This window comes from Acipenser ruthenus, chromosome 58, assembly GCF_902713425.1.
Source record: "Acipenser ruthenus chromosome 58, fAciRut3.2 maternal haplotype, whole genome shotgun sequence".
In the NCBI taxonomy this organism is placed as follows: Eukaryota; Metazoa; Chordata; class Actinopteri; order Acipenseriformes; family Acipenseridae; genus Acipenser; species Acipenser ruthenus.
Window position 1 is genome coordinate 2343223 of NC_081246.1, and position 26876 is coordinate 2370098.

General features: G+C 45.7%; 1 protein-coding gene and 1 long non-coding RNA gene across 2 annotated transcripts; one reads left to right on the forward strand and one right to left on the reverse strand.

Annotated features, from left to right (window-relative positions):
• Positions 1 to 371: 371 nt before the first annotated feature.
• LOC117967293 (uncharacterized) lies at positions 372 to 15646 on the reverse strand. Its single transcript, XR_009320382.1, has 2 exons — positions 15474 to 15646; positions 372 to 2721 (listed from the first exon to the last, which is right to left on the reverse strand). It is a non-coding gene; the product is annotated as an uncharacterized LOC117967293 (long non-coding RNA).
• LOC131725002 (uncharacterized) lies at positions 5066 to 10597 on the forward strand. Its single transcript, XM_059018292.1, has 2 exons — positions 5066 to 6561; positions 10327 to 10597. The coding sequence occupies exons 1-2, from the start codon at positions 5115 to 5117 to the stop codon at positions 10335 to 10337; spliced, it is 1458 nt and encodes a 485-aa protein (XP_058874275.1). The 5' UTR covers positions 5066 to 5114; the 3' UTR covers positions 10338 to 10597.
• Positions 15647 to 26876: the final 11230 nt, after the last annotated feature.

A 26876-nucleotide genomic window follows, 5' to 3' on the forward strand; every position in this document is an offset into this window, starting at 1 on the left:
CTTCAAGAAGCTGCTTGATGAGATTCTGGGATCAATAAGCTACTAACAACCAAACGGGCAAGATGGGCCGAATGGCCTCATCTCGTTTGTAAACTTTCTTATGTTCTTATGATCACCTCCCTGGCCGTTGGACGAAGCTGGAGACACCGACCATCGCCCACAGAGGCGGGTTGTGAAGAACAAAGTGCGGGATGAGTGCGAGGTATTTATTCCAGCAATGATTATTCAACTGAATATCAATCAGTGACCAAAAATAACAGGAATGATGCAATAGACGTATATTTATAAAACAAAATATTTTGTAGTCAATGTCAAATCCTCCTAAGTGTATGCTAGAGTTATATAGATTAAAAACACAGTCATGTGAAGTGTTTGATGCAGCAGAAGCTTTTATTGCGTTAAAACAGCAGGGATTACAAGAGAAACAACGTCTTGCATTTCCATTCTCAATATCTCAACATCAGGAAAGGAATGATCAAAGAGGGTCAATTCATCACACATTCATTCAAATAATCACGTCTCTGGTCAAGACAAGATGGAGACTATTTCTCTTCACTTTGTCACTGTGGGTTGTCGTTATTAGTTGCAAGTTAAAGGGGAACTCAAGTTGTTTTTTGGTGTTTCCCATATGTTGCTACAACTCTTTAAGGTGTGTGTGTGTGTGTTTTATTTTTTGACATTCTGACCTCTTTTTTACATTATTAAATTGCAGTCTACAGTGCTCTTCTGTTTCCAAGATGGCTTCACATGTACCCTTCAGAAGAACTACATTTCCCATCACCCCCATCATTCATACGTGAGCAGCAGGATTATTGGGAAATGTAGTTCTGAAGTTCTTCTGAAGGGTGCATGTGAAGCCATTTTGGAAACGGAGCACTGTTGACTGCAATTTAATAGTGTAAAAAAAGTGCTCAGGATTCCAAATAAATAATAAAAACAATACACACAGCTTACTTAAACAGTTATATCAACATATGGGAATATGCAACAGACAACAAAAAACTTGATTTCCCCTTTAAAGTGCATATGTGTTAATAATGTGAATTTATCTCAGCTGCACAGGACAGTGAGATGCACTATTAAAATGCCCACAAGGGGGTGATGTGGATGCTCATCTCATAGAGTTGTGACATTACTGGAGTGATACAGTGCTGATTCTATAAGCACATGGGGCCCCATATTCAAAAACAAGGATTCATGCCTGTATGCATAAAAGTGCACCTACAAATAACTGTATACCTGTATGAGCTTCAATAGCAACCTGCTTGCTCATCAGTACAGTTCAGTGTTAATTCTATGTGGAGTCATTTTAAAAGGGAACTCAAGCTGTCTTTGTATTACATGTTCTGATGTGTTGCTGCAACTGTTTAAGTGAGGTGTGAGTTTTTAATTTTGTACATCCTGACTACTTTGTTTACACTATTAAATTGCACTGTGCTCTGTTTCTGAAATGACTTCACACATGTACACTTCAGAAGAACTGCATTTCCCATCACCCCCATCATACATAAATATATAAGCAGGAGGATGATGTGAAATGTAGTTCTGAAGTTCTTCAGGGGGTTCATGTGTGAAGCCATCTTGGGAATAGAGCACTGTAGACTGCAATTTAACAGTGTTGAAAGAAAGCTGGTCAGGATGTCATAAAAATAAAATAATAAAAACAATACACACACCTTACTTAAACAGCTGTAGCAACATATGGGGACATGTAACACACAAAAGAAAACATCTTGAGTTCCCTTTAATCTTGTATTTCTCTTCTCTTTTTTCTAAAAGTTGCATTTTCCCATTCTCGTCCTGCCACACAAGAGGAATTTAACAGCAGGCTACTTGTCTTGGTTTCCTAAAGCAATAAGCAGTGCGGAGAGAGCTGGTTCTTCACACTAGAGTTTAAACTCTTCCAGTGATTCCAAATTGAGGAGGATTGGGCTCTGATCTCTCAAAATGTACAGGCAGGTTGTTGTCACAGGCTACAACGATATACATCAAGTGGTTTGCATTTTGAGCTCTGTAGGTACAGTTTGGGGGTCTACGGTTTTGGTTCGCATTTCTACAATCCACAATTCTGAACTGATTTATACTCTTATACAAATTACTGGAATTCCAGACACCTTGATTTCTACACACATTGATTATATCATTATCATCCGCGAATACAAAAGTGTTTAAGTATTTGCATTTTCTATAGCTGCATTCTCTATTTAAATTTATATTCCTATTGTGTATTTCCCGTGTGCAGAATTCATCACTACCCTGTTCATTTTCACCTGCGATGTGCCTGTTTTTAAAATCTGTGTAATTGGCCGTGACTTGGTTTTTCTCCTGGTCGCAGGTGCACTGGTAGCTGGTCAGGGAGACCCCAGCACCAGGCAGCTGGTTGAGGTAAGCCCCACTTGGGAAGGAGCGAGACTCCAGGCCCCATTCTTGGGAACCTGCAACCCACAGAGAGAGCAGACACCCGTCCATCACAGTGAAGGAGCTGAAGCTGAAGGCTAATTCACTCCCAGCAGCAGCTCCCCCCAGCAGCTTCTTCTTCTTCTCTGGGAGGGACGGCAGCTCCAGCTGCTCCCCAGTCTCCAGGTGGAAGAGGCGGGCACAGGGCTTCTGGACACCAGCATCAGAACCACCCGAAGAGGAACTCTTTACAGACTGGATGTGGGAAGCAGCCAGCAGCACCAAGGACACCAAGAAGAGGATCTTCAACATCTTTGACTGGAGCTGCAGAAAGTACAAAGAGGATTGAATGTAGGTGTTGTTGCAGTGATGCAGGGATTACAAAATTGTAAAAACTAGGAAACATATTGTGCTTTCATTGTTTTATCATACTGTGCTTTTATCAAATCTTGTTTTTTAAAAGGGGAACCCAATTTGTTGTGTATGTGTGTTGCATGTTCCCATATGTTGCTACTACAACTGTTTAAGTAAGGTGTGTGTTTGTAACGGTTGTTTTTATTAGATTTTTGTTGACATCCTGACCACTTCTTTTACACTTATTAATTTGCAGTGTACACAGTGCTCTGATTTCAAGATGGTAGAGGAACTTCAGAAATTCATTTCCTTCGTTTCTTCAGCATTATTGCTCATTGATTGTCAGCTTACCTATTAAAGAACTGCTTCATTGACACTTCAATACAAAAAGCGGTCATTCCAGGTTTCCCAGGTTGCTTAGAACACATCAATGTGATCTGGCAACAAATTCAATCAGCTAAAAAAGACAGGAAGGAGCTCCATGTGACATTCCTGGATTTGGCTAATGCATATGGTTCAGTGCCACATGAACTACTTTGGGCAGCATTTGATTTTTTCAGTGTACCGATGACAATAACAAATTTAGTGAAAGCCTATTTTGGAGATTTGCAATTCAGTTTTTCAACTTCAGAATTCAGCACTACATGGCAATGCCTAGAGGTTGGAATAATGGCAGGATGCACCATTTCTCCACTAGCTTTTACCATGGGAATGGAAGTAATCATTAGGGCATCAAAATGGGTAGTAGGAGGAGAGCGCTTGGCTTCTGGAATGCGACTACCACCAATTCCAGCATACATGGATGACATGACAACCATGACTACAACAGTAGCCTGCACTAATCGATTATTGGGCAAATTAACCAATAACATTGAATGGGCACGAATGCAATTCAAGCCCACTAAATCAAGGAGCATCTCTATAATTAAAGGCAAAGTAGTAGATAAAACATTCTTCATTAATGGTGAGGCAATACCAACAGTGTCTGAGAAGCCAGTGAAGAGTCTTGGGAGATGGTACGACGGGGATCTAAAGGACAAAGAAAGCTGTGGAAGATGCAAAGGCTGCCCTTCGAATTGGTGATATCATGGGGCAAGTTCAGCATGGAAAAGGGGGTCTTGGTTTCAGTTCAGCTCCTCCTACATGGCACAAGGCAGCCCCAGCACAAAGGAGGAAGCTGGTAGTCAACGAGGTGCAAAAGCAGGAGGAGAGGATGAGGTGTATAAAGGCCATTTCCCAGGCCAAGCAGGGAGAATGGATGAGATGGGAGAGTGTGGAACAACGCAAGATTGGCTGGCAAGACCTATGGTCAATGGAACAGAGCAGGATCAGTTTCCTCATCAGGTCAACATATGATGTTCTCCCATCACCACAGAACCTAAACCTCTGGGTAGGAGAGGATCCCTCATGTCCCTTGTGTTCATCACCTGCAACATTAAGGCACATTTTGACAGGATGTAAGGTGGCTCTTAGCCAAGGACGGTTTACTTGGCGCCATGACCAGGTGCTGCGATGTTTGGCCTTAGCATTGGAAGACAAGCGTAACATGACCAATAAATTGTCACCTGTTCCATCAAAACATTACACACAAAAGACAACATTCCTCCGTCCAGGAGAGCAACCACCAAGAAAAGGTGTTAAAACCAATTCTCGCCCAGGACAACTGGAAGCTGCTAGAGACTGGAATATGCTGGCAGATGTTGGTCAACGGCTTATTTTTCCACCTGAGATTGCCACCACTAACCTTCGACCAGATATTGTCTTGTGGTCTGGATCAGCACGCCTTGTTCACCAGGTAGAGTTAACAGTGCCATGGGAGGATGCTGTAGATGAGGCGTATGAGAGGAAGAAACTGCGGTATGCTCAACTAGCCACTGAAGCGGAACAGCGAGGATGGAGAGTTCGGGTTTACCCAGTGGAAGTGGGTTGTCGAGGATTTGTGGCACACTCTACAACCCGGTTTCTCAGAGACGTCGGATTCAGTGGCCAAGAGTTGCGTCGCACAGTGAAGAACTTATCTGAAGCAGCAGAGAGGAGCAGCAACTGGCTGTGGTTGAGACGGAAAGATTCTGGCTGGGGATCTCAAGCACAATAGAAAGAAAGAAACGCTGATGTACAGGTAAGTAAGCTGGGCTGAGTTGAGTGGGGGACTGTGACAGAGAGAGAAAGAATTCAAACTGTAAATCTCCCTCCCGACCAAAGAAGGCGCTTGGTAAGGTGGATCGTATGCTTCCTCCTAGATGGACTGCCTTGACGGTAGGCGGAAACCGGAAGGTGACCATATTAGGGGGAGCGCGTTGTTGCATGTACCTGGAAGGATTCCATTGCAATCAGCTGCGGGGCGGGCCCCTATTGGAGAAACCATGGCAACGGGTTGTTTGCAAGGAGGAGGTTCTGGGTACAAAGGGGAAGCAGTTACGTTAGTACGGCCCCCTTGCGCTGATGACGGTATCCAGCCGGAGCCTGTGTCTCTGTTATTGTTTTGTTTTGTCTCTGACAGAGGAGGAGTGAGAGTCGGGAGCTGCAGCCGCGGAGCCAGCATTAGACCCGGAGCACGTCCCTCACAGCACAACACAGCACAGCACCAGCACTCACCACGACCCCGGAAGAAAGAGCACAGTTTCGTGCACGGAGGATTGTGGTTCAGGAGTGTCATTCTTTTGTTAATAAGGACTGTAAACCTGGGGTGTTTATTATTATTATTTATTATAATTATTGAAATTAAAACACAGACGTTTTTGGGAGAACTCTGGTCTGGACATTGCCTTTATTATCACCACTCACATCCTGTTCACAAGTGGTGTCAGAAACGGGATTTTACAATGGACCCTGCAGCACTGAACACCATGATGGAGGCTCAGGCACGGAGGCATGAAGAGACCTTGGCAGCGGTGATGGAGAGGATGAATGCCATGTTCCTCGCGGCCAACCAGAGGAGGGAACCGGTGGCCGAACCAGCAGTAGCGCCTCCGAAACCTAAAGTGGTGAAGATGTCGCTGGAGGATGATCCCGAGGCCTATTTAACATCCTTTGAAAGGCAGGCGACAGCAGCCCTATGGCCTCGGGAGTGGTGGGCTACCCAGCTGGGACCCAATCTGATCGGGGAAGCCCAGGCAGCCTACCACGCTTTAACCCATGAACAAGCCATGGATTATGATCTTGTAAAGAAAGCCATCCTTCAGCGACTGGACATCACGGAGGAGACGCACCGCCGCCGGTTCCGGGAGTACCAACGCCCAGAAGGAGTCCGACCCCGAGTAATGGCCCAGCAGTTGGTGGACCAGGTGACCCGGTGGCTCTGCCCTGGTGAACGCACAGCAGAGGAGGTGGCTGAGATTGTCACCATTGAACAATTTATACAGTTGCTGGGGCCAGAAGCCAGTAATTGGGTCAGCCGGCACCGGCCCACCACGCTGGACGCCGCGGTCAGGTTGGCTGAGGGGTACGAGGACTCTATGCCCACACCGCTGCCCACCCCGATACATTCCACGCCGACCTTCATCAGACCCAGGATGGCGGGCCCAAGGCCGGGGCCCCTTCACCCACACACACCCTTCACGTCTGGACCAGCACCCTCACGTTCCCCAACGGGTGGCCTCGCTCCACAACACTGGAGGCCGAGGTCAACCCCCAGCTGGGGTAGAACAGGGGCCCCCTCCCCGCTGTCAGGTCGGCAGCGGGACAATCAGGCTCCGTGGGCGCCTCTCCCTCTGGAATGTTACCGGTGCCATGGGGTCGGCCACCTTGCCCGGAATTGCCCCTCAGCAATGGAGTGTGGTGCGGCTTCGCATTATTTGGTACCGGCGACAGGTAAGTCCAGGGGTAATGATTGGGAGGGACCTTGTATTGTTGATGTGCGGGTTGGTAATGTGAGCACCCACGCATTAGTGGACTCTGGGTGTGGTCAGACCTTGATTTCGGAAACTCTCTTAGAAGGGGTACCTTGGTGGTCACGTGGGTTAGTGGTCATCTCCTGTATCCATGGAGATAACAAGGACTACCCCCTCACTAAATTAGATGTGACCATTGGTAGTCACACCCGCCGTGTAATTGTGGCGGTGGCAAAAAGGTTGCCATACCCTGTTATTTTAGGTCGAGACTGGCCATGTTTCGAAACAATTATAAACCAAAAGGTAGAGCCAGTCTCCGGTAAGACCATAGGAGCAGCGGGGGAAACTATTGGAGATATTTTTCCGCTGCATGCTGATCTGTTCCCCTCTCGGTTCCGCCCAAAAAAAACTAAACGAGAGAGAAGGGTGGAAAAATGGGAGGGCGCATCAATGACACGAGGTTGGGGTTTGGTAGGAGACTCCTCCACGTCTGATAAACGCCAGGGAAAGGGAACTGGGATCCAGTGTGACCGACCGGGCCGAGTTACTGAGACCCCTAGTGCTGAGGCTACCATATCCCCGCTCGATATACCGAAAGTCTGGGACCGAGATGTTGATCTAGCGTACGAGCAAAAAAATGATCCTACGCTGGCTAACCTCTGGGGGCAGGTTCGGTCTATCGAGGGGAAGGAAGTAGATGGCAATCGGCCGCTCACATACCCTCACCACATTGTGCTTGGGCATTTGCTGTATAGAGTATCCAGAGCCCCGAGCACAGGGCAGACTGTAACACAGTTACTCGTTCCTCAGTCTTTTCGACATGAGATCATGCGGTTGGCTCATGATGTCCCTTGTTCGGGCCACTTAGGTAGCGAAAAGACTCAGGAACGAATATTGGCTCGATTTTACTGGGCGGGAGTGTACAGTGAGGTGAAGCGGTATGTGGCGACCTGTAGAGAGTGCCAACAGGTAGCGCCGGGGCGGGTTCGCCCGGCCCCATTGGTTCCACTGCCCCTGATCAATATCCCCTTTGAACGCATTGCAATGGACATAGTGGGCCCATTGAGCCAGTCTGACTGTGGATATACGCATATTTTAGTAGTGGTGGACTACGCGACCAGATATCCAGAGGCAGTACCATTGAGGTCCACTAGTGCATTAGCGATTGCAAAAGAGTTAGTGCAGATCATAGCGAGAGTAGGGATCCCCAAAGAAATTCGGACTGATCACGGAACTAATTTTATGTCACGGTGTTTAAAGGAACTGTATAAATTATTACAAATTCGATCCATTCGGACCTCCGTTTATCACCCGCAATCGGATGGTTTGGTGGAACGTTTTAATCAGACATTGAAGCAGATGCTGAGGCGGTTTGTCAACCAGGAGCAAAAACATTGGGCTAAACTCCTTCCCTACCTGATGTTTGCAGTGAGAGAGGTGCCTCAGAGCTCGACCGGGTTCTCTCCCTTTGAGCTGCTGTACGGGAGACAGCCACGAGGGGTCCTTGATCTTGTAAAGGAAGGATGGGAGGAGCAAAATAAAGATGCTAAAAACATAGTGAAATATGTAATTATGTTGAGAGATCGCCTGCAATTGGTTGGTCAGTTGGCACACGAGAACTTAAAACAGGCTCAGCATCGGCAAGAGCAGCAGTACAATAAACAAGCACGGATTCGGACTTTTCGGCCAGGAGATAAGGTACTGCTGCTACTTCCCACTTCGGAGTCTAAACTGTACGCTAAGTGGCAGGGACCATATGAGGTGATGCGGGCAATTGGTAATGTAAACTACGAAATCAGACAACCCGATCGCCGGAACAAAACTGAAATTTACCATATTAATTTATTAAAACCCTACAATGAAAGGGAGGCCCTGTTTATAGCCAATGACAGTATAGAAGAGGATTTTGGTCCCTCTGTCAGTACACCAGCTACAGTTAACATTCCGATGGGGGAACAATTACTTCCTGATCAGAAGTGTGAACTCCGTGGGTTAGTGAAACAATTTGGTGATGTTTTTTCTGACTTGCCTGGCAGAACTAATATGATTGAACATGCTATTATTACTCCCGCAGGTGTCAGGGTTCGAGAGAGACCGTATCGAATCCCGGAGAGTCGCAGGGGTGCCGTTGGCCGGGAGGTGAGGGATATGCTCGAGCTTGGAGTCATTGAGCCTTCCCGGAGCGAGTGGAGCAGCCCGATAGTGATGGTGCCTAAGAAGGACGGCTCCACTCGGTTCTGCGTGGATTTCAGAAAGGTTAATGCCATCTCCAAGTTTGATGCATATCCCATGCCTCGGGTAGACGAGCTCCTCGACCGACTGGGAGGAGCGCGGTTGATTTCGACTTTGGATCTGACGAAGGGATACTGGCAAATTCCACTGACCCAGAGTTCGCAAGAGAAAACTGCTTTCTCTACCCCGGGTGGCTTGTTCCATTTCCAGACCATGCCCTTTGGGTTGCATGGAGCCCCGGCCACCTTTCAGAGACTGATGGACCAGGTCCTAGCGCCCCATCAGCAGTATGCCGCTGCATACATTGATGACGTGGTGATTTTCAGCTCTACCTGGAGAGAGCATATTATTAGACTTTCGGCCGTCCTACAGTCTCTGAGGGAGGCGGGGCTGACGGCTAACCTGGGCAAGTGTGCATTCGGCAAACAAGAAACCCAGTATCTTGGCTTCCTTATGGGTAATGGGCGGGTAAAGCCGATCGCTTCTAAAGTCCAGGCTCTAGTGGAGACGGCGATCCCGAGAACCAAACCGCAGGTGAGATCACTATTGGGGTTAGCAGGCTATTATCGCCGCTTTATCCCCGAGTATGCCACCATAGTTAACCCCTTGGTAGAGCTCACCAAAAAGACGGCTCCAAAAATAGTTAAGTGGACAGGGGAGTGTCAGGGGGCCTTTGACACGATTAAGAGGAGACTATGCCAGGCCCCAGCACTTATTTCAACAGATTTCAGTAAGGAGTTCATCCTCCAGACCGATGCCTCCCAGATTGGTCTGGGGGCGGTCCTGTCCCAGCAAGTTGACGGGGTAGAACACCCGATTATTTACATGAGCAAAAAATTGGCTCCACGGGAGATTAACTACTCCGTCATTGAGAAGGAGTGTTTGGCCATCAAATGGGCCACTCATGCCCTTCGCTATTACTTGCTGGGGCGTTCTTTCACTCTTGTCACTGATCATGCTCCTTTAAGGTGGTTGCATACGATGAAGGACAATAACGCTCGGATAACTCGGTGGTATCTGGCGCTGCAACCCTTCCACTATACAGTGAAACATCGTGCGGGTAAGGAGCATCAAAATGCAGATTTTTTTTCAAGGGAGGGGGGCCCATTGGGGAACTTAGAATTGGCCGAGTGTGCCTTCGGCATCACTCTGAGGGGTGAGATGTGTGACAGAGAGAGAAAGAATTCAAACTGTGAATCTCCCTCCCGACCAAAGAAGGCGCTTGGTAAGGTGGATCGTATGCTTCCTCCTAGATGGACTGCCTTGACGGTAGGCGGAAACCGGAAGGTGACCATATTAGGGGGAGCGCGTAGTTGCATGTACCTGGAAGGATTCCATTGCAATCAGCTGCGGGGCGGGCCCCTATTGGAGAAACCATGGCAACGGGTTGTTTGCAAGGAGGAGGTTCTGGGTACAAAGGGGAAGCAGTTACGTTAGTACGGCCCCCTTGCGCTGATGACGGTATCCAGCCGGAGCCTGTGTCTCTGTTATTGTTTTGTTTTGTCTCTGACAGAGGAGGAGTGAGAGTCGGGAGCTGCAGCCGCGGAGCCAGCATTAGACCCGGAGCACGTCCCTCACAGCACAACACAGCACAGCACCAGCACTCACCACGACCCCGGAAGAAAGAGCACAGTTTCGTGCACGGAGGATTGTGGTTCAGGAGTGTCATTCTTTTGTTAATAAGGACTGTAAACCTGGGGTGTTTATTATTATTATTTATTATAATTATTGAAATTAAAACACAGACGTTTTTGGGAGAACTCTGGTCTGGACATTGCCTTTATTATCACCACTCACATCCTGTTCACAGGGACGGAGGAGGGTGATGCTGGGACGCCAGAATCACCGTCGAGCCCTCTTGAGGTGTCGTGGGCTAGTCGACGAAACACTGAAGATGGAAGGTTCCCACTTGAAAACCCCAGAGATGTACCCTACTTAGCTCAATCCAGACGGTTGTCATGCTGATGCGCTGGGGAGGCCGCACTTTGGTTGATCCCCGGAGCCAGCATCGCAGCCGTTGTGTGTGCTGATGCGCCAGGGAGGCAAAATAAGCTGATCCCTGGAGCCAGCATTACACTTCAGCCATTAACACCAGACAGAAGGATATCTGCATCATCATATGGAAGGAAACGTAAATGGATGGAGACACATATGGATCACATTAGTTTACTGTAAAGCTACGTCTTAGTTGGTGCTTATCTTGGCGAGAGCCGAGTTCAACTCAGCATGAAGTTTTAACATCTACTCTCGTGTAATGGAAATCAAATCCCATCATCCTCCTGCTCATGTGTGCATGATGGGGGTGATGAGAAATGTAGTTCTGAAGTTCTTCTGAAGGGAACATATGAAGCTGTCTTTGAAACACAGCACTGTAGCACGACTGCAATTTAATAGTGTAAAAAAGTGCTCAGGATGTCAAAAAATAATAAATATAGCTGTTAGCAGCCAAGTATGGCTGTATGGATATGGCATATGCTTCTACCTTTCATCAGTTTCTATTAAACAGTGTTCATTTTATGGAACATACAAATCTGTTCAGATGGTTTGGCAGCCATATTGAAATATTGCCAAATCATCTTAATTCAGTCATAGGCATTACTTCTCATAGTCCTCTACTGTTGTGTGAAGTTTCATCAGTCCACTACATTCTACCATAAAGTTATACTGAAATATATGCATATGGACCATAACTGACATTTGATTGGCTTTTGGCGGCCATGTTTGTAATGCAGCAACTTGCTTTGAACAAATCTAAAACAATGCCTAGCCATCAGTATGTGTGCCAATTTACATGCGATCGGCCTCATGGTTTCAGACAAGAAGATCTCTTTAAATTTTTTTGTCCATTTCAACATGGCCACCAAACCACTTGACCAAAACAATTGAAATGAACAACTCTCATCCTTGACCATATTTCCAGTCTATGCACCAAGTCTCAGAACTCTGCCGTAAGCAATTTCAGGAAAAGTTGATGCTTGAAAATGGCCCTAAAGTAGCCTGAAAACCAATACAATTGCCTTACCATGTAATTTATGGACTCCATTGTTCATATAGGACAGTGTTCTTCATTGCAAGGCCCGCGGGCCACTGGCGGCCCCTGGTGGACTCTAGTGCGGCCTCTGACGGCGGCCCCCGACAATACACAAATGTGAAAAAGTCAGCACTGATGTCTTATAGGCGAAAGTGGCCCCCCTCTGATAATTAGTGAAGAACACTGATATAGGACATGGTATTATATGCCTCTACCACCATACCAATTTTCATGAATTTTCGTGCAACAGTTCCAAAATTATAGCCATTTTTCCCAAAAAGAAGAGGGTGGCAGAATAATAATCTGAGGACTAACAATACGGTTCCAGCAATTTCGTTGCTTGGCCCCCACACACACCTTACAGTTGTAGCAACATATGGGACACAAAAACACATACACAAAAAAACAACTTGAGTTCTTCTTTAAATAAAAAAGCTACCTTTTCATTCAGCCATAGAAAGAGGAAATGATTATTATTAATGTATTTTACAGCAGACGACATTATCCAGAGAGACTTGCAACTACTGTACAAGATATCACATTATTATATTTACAATTATCCATTTATATAGTTGTTTTGTTTTTACTGGAGCAATCTAGGAGTCTGCCTGCTCAAGGGTACAACAGTAGTGTGTGTGTCCCACCTGGGACTGAACCCACACAAGACCCTCTGTCAGGAGTACAGAGCCCCCCTAACCACTACTCCACCTGGGATTGAACACACACAAGACCCTCCGATCAGGAGTACAGCGCCCCGCTAACCACTACTCCACCTGGGATAGAACCCACACAGACCCTCCGATCAGGAGTACAGAGCCCCCCTAACCACTAATCCACCTGGGATTGAACCCACACAAGACCCTCCGATCAGGAGTACAGAGCCCCCCTAACCACTACTCCACCTGGGATTGAACCAACATAAGACCCTCTGTCAGGAGTACAGAGCCCCCCTAACCACTTCTCCACCTGGGATTGAACCAGCACAAGACCCTCCAGTCAGGAGTACAGAGCCGTAACCACTACTCCACCTGGGATTGAACCAACAGAAGACCCTCCAGTCAGGAGTACAGAACCACTACTCCATGCTGCCAGACAAAATGAATGTATCGCTCAAAAAATAACTCTTCATTAAAATGTTTTTTTTTTTAAATTATTATTTGTTATTATTGTTATTTGAATAAAAACATGAACCAGACCTGTGATGAAATTAGTTGAACTATTTTCAAACATGTCACTGAAACAAACAAGTGATTACAGCTTAAATAGTCTCAATACAACAATACAAAATGACACCCGCTGCCATTAACAGAGCAGTTTCACATTGATTTATAGGAAATTGCAGATATTTAAATATTTTCAAATAATATTGAATTGTGAAAAAAATAAAATAGATCTTTGAATATTTTTAAATCCTTTTTACTTTTGGAAGACATATTTTAATAGTTAAAAATGATGATAACTCTCTGAAAATAATATTTTCAATGTAACTATATGTGTCCCAGTTACATAGGAATATGTCATAATGTTTGGCTAATCTAAGCTTGTCTCATTGAGTACAAAACGTTTGGTTCTAGGTCCAATGGATTCTGTATCAACAGTATGGCTGGAAACACATCGCAGCCCCTCACCCCCTCGTTGTGTGAAGACTGTAAGTAATACACTCTACATTTTAACAAATATTTCATAATAATGACCATGTATTCTAATTATATTAATACTCTTAGTTTACACATTGGTAATATACTTTGTCTAAAACATTTTTGACTTCTTAATTTAAAAGCAGTTTCTGATACGGCAACCAAAAAGCTGTGTGAATGTCCTGTACGACACCCATGGAATCGCTCATTCCATTTTATAAAATGAAATGCTGCACTGCACAAGTTTCTAATGTTTAACTGTTTAAAACAATTCTGTATGCACAGTATGGCATCCACGCCCCCCCTCTTTGTATGAAGACTGTAAGTAATACTTTAATTAAAACAGTATTAATATTAGCAGATGCACTTATCCAGGGCGATACAATTGTATCACGTTATTTTTACATACGGTTGTACTGATTTATACACAACCCACAACCCTCCAGACAAGAGTCCAGAGCTCTAACCACTACTCCACACTGCTGCCCTATTGATAAAACAAAAAAAGTCTTTAAACTATAGACCTAGCCCTGTCATTTGTTTAAGAAAAAGTATTCCATGAGAAAATGAAAACAGAAGGCTATAGTAGTCTATACTGTGTGTACAGCTGCCTCCAGGATTATTCACACCCTTCATAGACTATAATGGGTTTTAGCAAAATAAATGCAAGTGTAGATTCAGTATTTGTTGCACAAATGAATGAAAATATGAATATTTTCAGACATTCAGTATTGGACTTTGCAAAAATATATTTGTCCAACAAATGGGCATGTTTTTATTAAAAAAATTGGTTCAATGGGTTCAAAATTATTCACACCCTAAACAATAAAATGCAATTAACTTTGGACAGAAATGTTTTGGTGATATCTAACACAGATAGTCTTATAATGTTTCATGTTTGAATGGATTTATGCAAAGAAAACATTATGTACATTTGCTTTTTTTTAAAAACATTGAATTACATTGAATGATCCTCACCCCCACTCGACCTCTCCGCTCCGCCTGCACTAGAAGACTAGCTCTACCTCCGCTACGCTCCCCTGCCTCCAAAGCCCGCTCCTTCTCCACCCTTGCTCCGCAGTGGTGGAATGACCTTCCTACAGATGTCAGGACTGCCCAGTCCCTGACCACATTCCGGCGCCTCCTTAAGACTCACCTCTTCAAAGAGCACCTGTAGAACTCCTCTGTTTGTATCCTGGGACACTATCACCCTTCATGTAAATGTGCTTTATTTTGCTCTTATCAGCCCCTATTTTACTGCATTTAATCCTGTACTTCAGAATACTGTAATCTGCCAAGTGTTTAACCTGTAGTACTTTGTATTTAAACACATCCTGATGTAACTATCACGATTTAATCATATACTGATGTAACTATCACTATTACCTGCTGTATTATTGAATTGTGGTTTGTCAAACTTGTACTTTACTTGAACAAAAGTTATTGTATTTCTTGCTCTTATTGTATTACTTGTATTGTAACGCTTGAAATGTTTTTGCCTACGATTGTAAGTCGCCCTGGATAAGGGCGTCTGCTAAGAAATAAATAATAATAATAATAATAATGATCCTGAAGACAGCTGGATATATATCACATAGAAATCCAGGCTATTTAGTTGCCAAATTGCCTTTTGTTAAGGAACTTGAAATCAATTGCAGGGGTTGAAAACTACTCACGACGTGCTTTGCGAGCCCGTTGCTCCTTTTGAAAATAGAGCCGTATAATCAGTGAGCAAAAAAGTCGTAGTGAAAATACACTGCAACCTCTATTTGTGCTCTAGATGTGCCCCTTCTGAAAATCAGGCTGTATGTGACTAATCTCTATAGTTTATAGATTTTAAACACCAGCCTTATTATAAAAACATACAAACATTTAAAGAGTATTACAAATCATAAATAAGGTCAAAAGTTTATAAAATAAACACCACAAGGTTTATTTAGAATCATAAACGCGGTGACGTTTTTAAAAAATGTCTCAGTGTACAGTACTTACTCAGTGCAGAGGAGTCTCTTTCAACACGGGTTCAAGTGGAGGGTCACTTCAGTCACCCTTCAGGTAGAGAAAGCAGTTTGTCTTCCTGTGCTCAATGAAGTTTGTGATACAAGACAATTTGCACTGAGAATATATACTGTAACTTGAGGGTAAAAAAGCCTGTGGTTTTTATTCATTAGAGTTGAGAGGGAGGGACGGTTTGAAAGAGGCGTCTTGTTGTGGTTTTCTTATTCTTCTTATACTTGTATGTTTTAATATATGAAGAGTTTCACACCAAAACGAGTTAAATGCCAATTCCACACATTTCCAGATATTGCTGTAGATTTACTCCTGGAGGGGTAGACTTATTGCGTAGTGTAATTTTCATGCAAAATATTATTATTATTATTATTATTTATTTCTTAGCAGACGCCCTTATCCAGGGCGACTTACAATCGTAAGCAAAAACATTTCAAGCGTTACAATACAAGTAATACAATAAGAGCAAGAAATACAATAACTTTTGTTCAAGCAAAGTACAAGTTTGACAAACCACAATTCAATAATACAGCAGGTAATAGTGATAGTTACATCAGGATATGATTAAATAGTGATAGTTACATCAGGATGTGATTAAATACAAAGTATTACAGGTTAAAAACTTGGCAGATTACAGTATTCTGAAGTACAGGATTAAATGCAGTAAAATAGGGGGCAGATAAGAGCAAAATAAAGCACATTTACATGAAGGGTGATAGTGTCCCAGGATACAAACAGAGGAGTTCTACAGGTGCTCTTTGAAGAGGTGAGTCTTAAGGAGGCGTGGAGATGTGCTGGGAATAAGAGAGGCAGGGGTCCAGGGTGACTCCAAGGTTCTTAGCGGAGGAAGAGGGAGAGAGTGTGGTAGATTCCAGAGGAACAGAGATAGAGAGATCAGAGGAGGGGGAGGAGGAGGGAAAGAAAAGGAGGTCAGATTTAGAGAGGTTGAGTTTGAGGTGATGCGAGTGCATCCAGGAGGAAATAGCAGACAGACAGGTAGAGATACGGGAGGAGATGGTGGAGTCCGAGGTGGGGAAGGAGAGGAAAATCTGAGCATCATCAGCATAGAAACGGTATGAGAAACCATAGGATGCGATGAGGGGGCCCAGGGAGCGGGTGTAGAGAGAGAACAGGAGAGGACCCAAGACTGACCCTTGGGGGACTCCAGTTAAGAGAGGGTGAGGTGTGGAGGTTGCTCCACGCCAGGTTACCTGGTAAGTGCGGTTGGAGAGGTAGGAGGAGAACCAGGCCAGAGCAGTGCCAGAGATCCCCAGGTCAGCAAGAGATGATAGTAGAATAGAGTGATCAACAGTGTCAAAGGCAGCAGAGAGGTCGAGGAGAATTGGGACAGAGGAGAGAGAGGCAGCTCGGGCACATTTAAGTGAGTTGGTGACAGACAGGAGGGCGGTTTCAGTGGAGTGAGCAGAGCGGAAGCCAGATTGGAGAGGGTCAAGCAGAGAGTGGTTGGACAGGAAAGCAGAGAGCTGGCGGTGTACAGTCCGCTCGAAGGTTTTGGAGAGGAAGGGTAGGAGGGAGACAGGACGGTAGCTCTGGAGGGAGGTGGGGTCGAGGGTAGGTTTTTTGAGGAGGGGAGTGACAGAGATGAAAATAGTCCAAAGACATGCTGTTCAGGTTGATTGGTCACTCTAAATGGCCTTCTGTGTGTGTGTGTGTGTGTGTGTGTGTGCATGTGTGTGTGTGTGTGTGTGTGTGTGTGTGCCTGTCTGTGTGTGTGCTTGTGTGTGTGTGCCTGTCTGTGTTTGTCTCTGTGTGTCTTTCTGTTTGCGTGCCTGTTTGTGTGTGTGCCTGACTCTATTATTATTATTATTATTATTATTATTATTATTATTATTATTATTATTATTATTATTATCATTATTATTATTATTAATTTCTTAGCAGACGCCCTTATCCAGACTCTCTGTGTGTGCGTACCTGCCTCTGTGTGTGTGTGTGTGCCTGCCTCTCTGTCTGTGTGCCTGCCTCTGTGTGTGTGTGTGCACGTCTGCCTGTGCTTGTGCCTGTCTGTGTTTGTGCCTGTCTGTGTGTGTGTGTACCTGGCTGTGTGTGTTTGCCTGCTTTTGTGTGTGTGCATATCTGTGTGTGTGTTCCTGTGTGTGTGTGCCCGGGTGTGTGTGTGTGTGCCTGTCTGTGTGTGTCAATCTGTGTATGTGTGCCTGTCGGTGTGTGTGTGTGTGTGTCTGTGTGTGTTTGCCTGCCTATGTGTGTCTGCATGCCTGTTTGTGTGTGTGTGCCTACCTGTCTGTGTGTGTGCCTGCCTGTCTGTGTGCCTGTCTTTGTGTGTGCCTGTCTGTGTGTGTGTGCCTGTCTTTGTGTGTCCCTGCCTGTGTGTGTGTGCTTGCCTGTGTGTGTGTGACTGTCTGTGTGTGTGCGCGTCTGTCTGTGTGTGTGCCTGTCTGTGTGTGTCTGCCTGTGTGTATGTGTGTGTGCCTGTCTGTGTGTGTGTGTGTGCGCCTGACTGTGTGTGTGCACCTGTCTCTGTGTGTGTGTGTCTGTCTTTCTGTGTGTGTGTGTCTGTCTGTGTGTGTGCCTGTTTGTGTGTGTGCCTGTCTGTGTGTGCCTGTCTCTCTGTGTGTGTGTGTGTATGTGTGTCTGTGTGTATGTGTGTGTCTGTGTGTGTGTGTGCCTGTGTGTATGTGTGTGTGCCTGTCTGTGTGTGTGTGTGTTGCCTGTCTGTGTGTGTGTGTGCTTGCCTGTCTGTGTGCCTATCGTGTGTGTGTGATTGTTTGTGTGTCTGTGCGCCTGTCTCTCTGTGTGTGTGTGTGTATGTGTGTCTGTCTGTATGTGTGTGTCTGTGTGAGTGTGCCTGTGTGTATGTGTGTGTATGTGTGTGTGCCTGTCTGTGTGTGTGTGTGTTGCCTGTCTGTGTGTGTGTGTGCTTGTCTGTCTGTGTGCCTATCGTGTGTGTGTGTCTGTGTGTGTGTCTGTGTCTGTGTGTGTGTGCCTGTATGTGTGTGTGTGTGTGTTCCGGTCTGTGTGTGTTTGCCTGTGTGTGTGCCTATCATGTGTGTGTGTGTGTGACTGTTTTTGTGTTGTGCGCCTGTCTCTCTGTGTGTGTGAGTGTGTGTGTGTGTCTGTCTGTGTATGTGCCTGTCTGTGCCTGTGTGTGTGCCTCTTCTATGTGTGTGTGTGTGTGTGTGTTCCTGTCTGTGTGCATGTGTGCCTGTCTGTGTATGTGTGTGCCTATCTGTGTGTGTTTGTCCCTGTCTGTGTGTGTGTGTTTGCCTATCTGTGTATGTCCCTGTCTGTGTGTGTTTGCCAATCTGTGTGTGTGCCTATCTGTATGTGTGTGTATACCTATATGTGTGTGTTTGCCTGTCTGTGTGTGTCTGTGCCTGCTTGTGTGTGTGTGTGTGCTTGTCTGTGTGTGTGACTCTCTGAGTGTGTGCCTGTCTGTGTGTGTGTGTACCTGTGTACACCTGTCTCTGTGTGTACGTGCCTGTCTCTGTGTGTGTGCTTGTCTCTGTGTGTGTGTGCTTGTCTGTGTGAGTGTGTGTGTGTGTCCCTGTCTGTGTGCGTGTGTGTGCCTGTCTGTGTGCCTGCCTGTGTGTGTGCCTGTGAGTGTGTGTGACTGTCTGTGTGTGTGCCTGTCTCTTTGTGTGTGCGTGCCTGCCTGTCTATGTGTTTACGTGCCTTTCTGTGTGTGTGCGTGTCTGTCTGTGTGTGTGCGCGCGTGTGTGCGTGTGTGTGTGTGTGTGTGTGTGTGTGTGTGTGTGGTGCTCTGCACCTACAATTACCCTTTTATACAGTTGGATTTTTACTAGAGCAATATAAGAGGTAAAGTACCTGCCTGCTTGCTCAAGGGTCTATCTACAGTAGCTAGCTCTGTCTGTATCAATCCTAACTGGGACTGAACCCCCACTCAAGGTCAGGAGTCCAGAGCCCCCCTAACCAGTGCTCCACACTGCTGCGCTTTGTGTTCAAGATCATGTGTTTTTGCTTGTTCTTTTTTTAGTCCTAACACCTCTCATTCTCTCACTTGTATTCTACCTTCAAGATGAGCAGCACTGCGGTTTCTTTTACCTTTGTTTTTAGATGGCCAGACGTTCTGTTTCATGTGGTTAGCTGAATAGTTTTGAACATGCTGTGAGAATGAAGGAGATAGACTCACCTTCTGGTTTTGTGGTTTGGAGCCTGTTCATCTTGAAGGTAGCAAGTCTATTTTATTATTTTATTATTATTTCTTCTTAGGGGCGGCTCAGCTCCAGGGACCTGGATTCGATTCCGGCCTCAGGGGTCTGTCTGTGTGGAGTTTGCATGTTCTCCCCGTGTTTGCATTGTAGGTTTTCTCATGGTACTCTGGTATCCACCCAAGGTCCAAAGACCTGCTGTTCAGGTTGATTGGTCACTCTAATTTGCCTTCTGTGTGAGTGTGTGAGTGTGTGTGATGTCCTGCGATGGGCTGGCGTCCTGTCCACGCTGTAGTCCTGCCTTGCGCTCTGTGTCTGCCGGGTTAGGTATTTGTATGACAACTGTAATTCACTCAGGTAAAGAAATCTGCTAAGAAATAATAATAATAATAATAATAATAATAATAATAATAATAATAATAATAATAATAATAATAATAATAATAATAATATCATGTGTTGTAAAATATAATGAGACGTCATCAAAAAGAACATTTGAAACCACAAGAAAGTTTCCATGTAGTCTAAGTCCAGTGCAGAACTTAACAAGAGACCACCTTCTTCTTGACTAGCTAAGTGCAAAATGAACAGGTTCCAAACCACAAAAGCAGAAGTCGAGTCTATCTCCTTCGTTCTCACAGCATGTTCAAAACTACTTAGCTAACCACATAAAACAGAACGCCTGGCCATCTAAAAATGAGCCTGTTTGTGTGTGTGTGCCTGCCTGCCTGTCTGTGTGCCTGTCTTTGTGTGTGCCTGTCTGTGTGTGTGTGCCTGTCTTTGTGTGTCCCTGCCTGTGTGTGTGCTTGCCTGTGTGTGTGTGACTGTCTGTGTGTGTGCGCGCCTGTCTGTGTGTGTGCCTGTTTGTGTGTGTGCATGTCTGTGTATGTGTGTGTGTGTGCCTGTCTGTGTGTGTGCCTGTCTGTGTGTGTCTGCCTGTATGTACGTATGTGTCCCTGACTGTGTGTGTGTGTGTGCGCCTGACTGTGTGTGTGCACCTGTCTCTGTGTGTGTGTGTCTGTCTTTCTGTGTGTGTGTCTGTCTGTGTGTGTGCCTGTTTGTGTGTGTGCCTGTCTGTGTGTGCCTGTCTCTCTGTGTGTGTGTGTATGTGTGTCTGTCTGTATGTGTGTGTCTGTGTGTGTGTGCCTGTGTGTATGTGTGTGTATGTGTGTGTGCCTGTCTGTGTGTGTGTGTGTTGCCTGTCTGTGTGTGTGTGTGCTTGCCTGTCTGTGTGCCTATCGTGTGTGTGTGATTGTTTGTGTGTCTGTGCGCCTGTCTCTCTGTGTGTGTGTGTGACTGTCTGTGTGTGCCTGGCTGTATGTGTGTGTGTGTCTGTGTGTGTGTCTGTGTCTGTGTGTGTGTGCCTGTATGTGTGTGTGTGTGTTCCGGTCTGTGTGTGTTTGCCTGTGTGTGTGCCTATCATGTGTGTGTGTGTGTGACTGTTTTTGTGTCTGTGCGCCTGTCTCTGTGTGTGTGTGAGTGTGTGTGTGTGTGTCTGTCTGTGTATGTGCCTGTCTGTGCCTGTGTGTGTGCCTCTTCTATGTGTGTGTGTGTGTGTGTGTGTGTGTTTGTCTGTCTGTGTGCATGTGTGCCTGTCTGTGTATGTGTGTGCCTATCTGTGTGTGTTTGTCCCTGTCTGTGTGTGTGTGTGTTTGCCTATCTGTGTATGTCCCTGTCTGTGTGTGTTTGCCAATCTGTGTGTGTGCCTATCTGTATGTGTGTGTATACCTATATGTGTGTGTTTGCCTGTCTGTGTGTGTCTGTGCCTGCTTGTGTGTGTGTGTGCTTGTCTGTGTGTGTGACTCTCTGAGTGTGTGCCTGTCTGTGTGTGTGTGTGCCTGTGTACACCTGTCTCTGTGTGTACGTGCCTGTCTCTGTGTGTGTGCTTGTCTCTGTGTGTGTGTGCTTGTCTGTGTGAGTGTGTGTGTGTGTCCCTGTCTGTGTGCGTGTGTGTGCCTGCCTCTCTGTCTGTGTGCCTGCCTGTGTGTGTGCCTGTGAGTGTGTGTGACTGTCTGTGTGTGTGCCTGTCTCTTTGTGTGTGCGTGCCTGCCTGTCTATGTGTGTACGTGCCTTTCTGTGTGTGTGCGTGTCTGTTTGTGTGTGTGCGCGTGTGTGTGTGGGCGTGTGTGTGTGTGTGTGTGTGTGTGTGTGGTGCTCTGCACCTACAATTACCCTTTTATACAGTTGGATTTTTACTAGAGCAATATGAGAGGTAAAGTACCTGCCTGCTTGTTCAAGGGTCTATCTACAGTAGCTAGCTCTGTCTGTATCAATCCTAACTGGGATTGAACCCCCACTCAAGGTCAGGAGTCCAGAGCCCCCCTAACCAGTGCTCCACACTGCTGCCCTTTGTGTTCAAGATCATGTGTTTTTGCTTGCTCTTTTTTTAGTCCTAACACCTCTCATTCTCTCACTCGTATTCTACCTTCAGGATGAGCAGCACTGCGGTTTCTTTTACCTTTGTTTTTAGATGGCCAGACGTTCTGTTTCGTGTGGTTAGCTGAATAGTTTTGAACATGCTGTGAGAATGAAGGAGATAGACTCACCTTCTGGTTTTGTGGTTTGGAGCCTGTTCATCTTGAAGGTAGCAAGTCTATTTTATTATTTTATTATTATTTCTTCTTAGGGGCGGCTCAGCTCCAGGGACCTGGATTCGATTCCGGCCTCAGGGGTCTGTCTGTGTGGAGTTTGCATGTTCTACCCATGTTTGCATTGTAGGTTTTCTCATGGTACTCTGGTATCCACCTACGGTCCAAAGACCTGCTGTTCAGTTTGATTGGTCACTCTAATTTGCCTTCTGTGTGAGTGTGTGAGTGTGTGTGATGTCCTGCGATGGGCTGGCGTCCTGTCCACGCTGTAGTCCTGCCTTGCGCTCTGTGTCTGCCGGGTTAGGTATTTGTATGACTACTGTAATTCACTCAGGTAAAGAAATCTGCTAAGAAATAATAATAATAATAATAATAATAATAATAATAATAATAATAATAATAATAATAATAATAATAATAATAATAATAATAATACCATGTGTTGTAAAATATAATGAGACGTCATCAAAAAGAACATTTGAAACCACAAGAAAGTTTCCATGTAGTCCAAGTCCAGTGCAGAACTTAACAAGAGACCACCTTCTTCTTGACTAGCTAAGTGCAAAATGAACAGGTTCCAAACCACAAAAAAAGAAGGCGAGTCTATCTCCTTCGTTCTCACAGCATGTTCAAAACTACTTAGCTAACCACATAAAACAGAACGCCTGGCCATCTAAAAATGAGCCTGTTTGTGTGTGAGTGCCTGCCTGCCTGTCTGTGTGCCTGTCTTTGTGTGTGCCTGTCTCTGTGTGTGTGCCTGTCTTTGTGTGTCCCTGCCTGTGTGTGTGTGCTTGCCTGTGTGTGTGTGACTGTCTGTGTGTGTGCGCGCCTGTCTGTGTGTGTGCCTGTTTGTGTGTGTGCATGTCTGTGTATGTGTGTGTGTGTGCCTGTCTGTGTGTGTGCCTGTCTGTGTGTGTGCCTGTCTGTGTGTGTCTGCCTGTGTGTATGTGTGTGTGCCTGTCTGTGTGTGTGTGTGTGCGCCTGACTGTGTGTGTGCACCTGTCTCTGTGTGTGTGTGTCTGTCTTTCTGTGTGTGTGTGTGTGTCTGTCTGTGTGTGTGCCTGTTTGTGTGTGTGCCTGTCTGTGTGTGCCTGTCTGTGTGTGTGTGTGTGTGTATGTGTGTCTGTGTGTATGTGTGTGTCTGTGTGTGTGTGCCTGTGTGTATGTGTGTGTGCCTGTCTGTGTGTGTGTTGCCTGTCTGTGTGTGTGTGTGCTTGCCTGTCTGTGTGCCTATCGTGTGTGTGTGATTGTTTGTGTGTCTGTGCGCCTGTCTCTCTGTGTGTGTGTGTGACTGTCTGTGTGTGCCTGGCTGTATGTGTGTGTGTGTGTCTGTGTGTGTGTCTGTGTCTGTGTGTGTGTGCCTGTATGTGTGTGTGTGTGTTCCGGTCTGTGTGTGTTTGCCTGTGTGTGTGCGTATCATGTGTGTGTGTGTGTGTGACTGTTTGTGTGTCTGTGCGCCTGTCTCTCTGTGTGTGTGAGTGTGTGTGTGTGTGTCTGTCTGTGTGCATGTGTGCCTGTCTGTGTATGTGTGTGCCTATCTGGGTGTGTTTGTCCCTGTCTGTGTGTGTGTGTGTTTGCCTATCTGTGTATGTCCCTGTCTGTGTGTGTTTGCCAATCTGTGTGTGTGCCTATCTGTATGTGTGTGTATACCTATATGTGTGTGTTTGCCTGTCTGTGTGTGTCTGTGCCTGTTGTGTGTGTGTGCTTGTCTGTGTGTGTGACTCTCTGAGTGTGTGCCTGTCTGTGTGTGTGTGTGCCTGTGTACACCTGTCTCTGTGTGTACGTGCCTGTCTCTGTGTGTGTGCTTGTCTCTGTGTGTGTGTGCTTGTCTGTGTGAGTGTGTGTGTGTGTCCCTGTCTGTGTGCGTGTGTGTGCCTGACTCTCTGTCTGTGTGCCTGCCTGTGTGTGTGCCTGTGAGTGTGTGTGACTGTCTGTGTGTGTGCCTGTCTCTTTGTGTGTGCGTGCCTGCCTGTCTATGTGTGTACGTGCCTTTCCGTGTGTGTGCGTGTCTGTTTGTGTGTGTGCACGTGTGTGTGTGTGTGTGTGTGTGTGTGTGTGTGTGTGTGTGTGTGTGTGTGTGTGGTGCTCTGCACCTACAATTACCCTTTTATACAGTTGGATTTTTACTAGAGCAATATAAGAGGTAAAGTACCTGCCTGCTTGCTCAAGGGTCTATCTACAGTAGCTAGCTCTGTCTGTATCAATCCTAACTGGGACTGAACCCCCACTCAAGGTCAGGAGTCCAGAGCCCCCCTAACCAGTGCTCCACACTGCTGCCCTTTGTGTTCAAGATCATGTGTTTTTGCTTGCTCTTTTTTTAGTCCTAACACCTCTCATTCTCTCACTCGTATTCTACCTTCAGGATGAGCAGCACTGCGGTTTCTTTTACCTTTGTTTTTAGATGGCCAGACGTTCTGTTTCATGTGGTTAGCTGAATAGTTTTGAACATGCTGTGAGAATGAAGGAGATAGACTCACCTTCTGGTTTTGTGGTTTGGAGCCTGTTCATAAGAACATAAGAACATAAGAAAGTTTACAAACGAGAGGAGGCCATTCAGCCCATCTTGCTCGTTTGGTTGTTAGTAGCTTATTGATCCCAGAATCTCATCAAGCAGCTTCTTGAAGGATCCCAGGGTGTCAGCTTCAACAACATTACTGGGGAGTTGGTTCCAGACCCTCACAATTCTCTGTGTAAAAAAGTGCCTCCTATTTTCTGTTCTGAATGCCCCTTTATCTAATCTCCATTTATGACCCCTGGTCCTTTTTTCTTTTTTTAAGTCAAAGAAGTCCCCCGGGTTGACATTGTCTATACCTTTTAGGATTTTGAATGTTTGAATCAGATCGCCGCATAGTCTTCTTTGTTCAAGACTGAATAGATTCAATTCTTTTAGCCTGTCTGCATACGACATGCCTTTTAAACCCGGGATAATTCTGGTTGCTCTTCTTTGCACTCTTTCTAGAGCAGCAATATCCTTTTTGTAACGAGGTGACCAGAACTGAACACAATATTCAAGGTGTGGTCTTACTAATGCATTGTAGAGTTTTAACATTACTTCCCTTGATTTAAATTCAACACTCCTCACAATATATCCAAGCATCTTGTTAGCCTTTTTTATAGCTTCCCCACATTGTCTAGATGAAGACATTTCTGAGTCAACATAAACTCCTAGGTCTTTTTCATAGTTCCCTTCTTCAATTTCACTATCTCCCATATGATATTTATAATGCACATTTTTATTGCCCGCATGCAATACTTTACACTTTTCTCTATTAAATTTCATTTCCCATGTGTCTGCCCAATTTTGAATGCTGTCTAGATCATTTTGAATGACCTTTGCTGCTTCAACAGTGTCTGCCACTCCTCCTATTTTTGTGTCGTCTGCAAATTTAACGAGTTTGCTTACTATATCAGAGTCTAAATCATTAATGTAGATTAGGAATAGCAGAGGACCTAATACTGATCCCTGTGGTACATCTTGAAGGTAGCCAGTCTATTTTATTATTTTATTATTATTTCTTCTTAGGGGCGGCTCAGCTCCAGGGACCTGGATTCGATTCCGGCCTCAGGGGTCTGTCTGTGTGGAGTTTGCATGTTCTCCCCATGTTTGCATTGTAGGTTTTCTCATGGTACTCTGGTATCCACCCACGGACCAAAGACCTGCTGTTCAGGTTGATTGGTCACTCTAATTTGCCTTCTGTGTGAGTGTGTGAGTGTGTTTGATGTTCCAAACCACAGGTTCCAAACCACAAAAGCAGAAGTTGAGTCTATCTCCTTCGTTCTCACAGCATGTTCAAAACTACTTAGCTAACCACATAAAACAGAACACCTGGCCATCTAAAAATGAGCCAGTTTGTGTGTGAGTGCCTGCCTGCCTGTCTGTGTGCCTGTCTTTGTGTGTGCCTGTCTGTGTGTGTGTGCCTGTCTTTGTGTGTCCCTGCCTGTGTGTGTGTGCTTGCCTGTGTGTGTGACTGTCTGTGTGTGTGCGCGCCTGTCTGTGTGTGTGCCTGTTTGTGTGTGTGTGCATGTCTGTGTATGTGTGTGTGTGTGCCTGTCTGTGTGTGTGCCTGTCTGTGTGTGTCTGCCTGTGTGTACGTGTGTGTGCCTGACTGTGTGTGTGCACCTGTCTCTGTGTGTGTGTCTGTCTTTCTCTGTGTGTGTGTCTGTCTGTGTGTGTGCCTGTTTGTGTGTGTGCCTGTCTGTGTGTGCCTGTCTCTGTGTGTGTGTGTGTGTATGTGTGTCTGTCTGTATGTGTGTGTCTGTGTGTATGTGTGTGTATGTGTGTGTGCCTGTCTGTGTGTGTGTGTGTTGCCTGTCTGTGTGTGTGTGTTCTTGCCTGTCTGTGTGCCTATCGTGTGTGTGTGATTGTTTGTGTGTCTGTGCGCCTGTCTCTCTGTGTGTGTGTGTGACTGTCTGTGTGTGCCTGGCTGTATGTGTGTGTGTGTCTGTGTGTGTGTCTGTGTCTGTGTGTGTGTGCCTGTATGTGTGTGTGTGTGTTCCGGTCTGTGTGTGTTTGCCTGTGTGTGTGCCTATCATGTGTGTGTGTGTGTGACTGTTTGTGTGTCTGTGCGCCTGTCTCTCTGTGTGTGTGAGTGTGTGTGTGTGTGTCTGTCTGTGTATGTGCCTGTCTGTGCCTGTGTGTGTGCCTC

Coding starts and splice junctions, on each gene's coding strand:
- LOC131725002 (XM_059018292.1), top strand. CDS start 5,115: ATGGCAACGGGTTGTTTGCAAGGAGGAGGTTCTGGGTACAAAGGGGAA.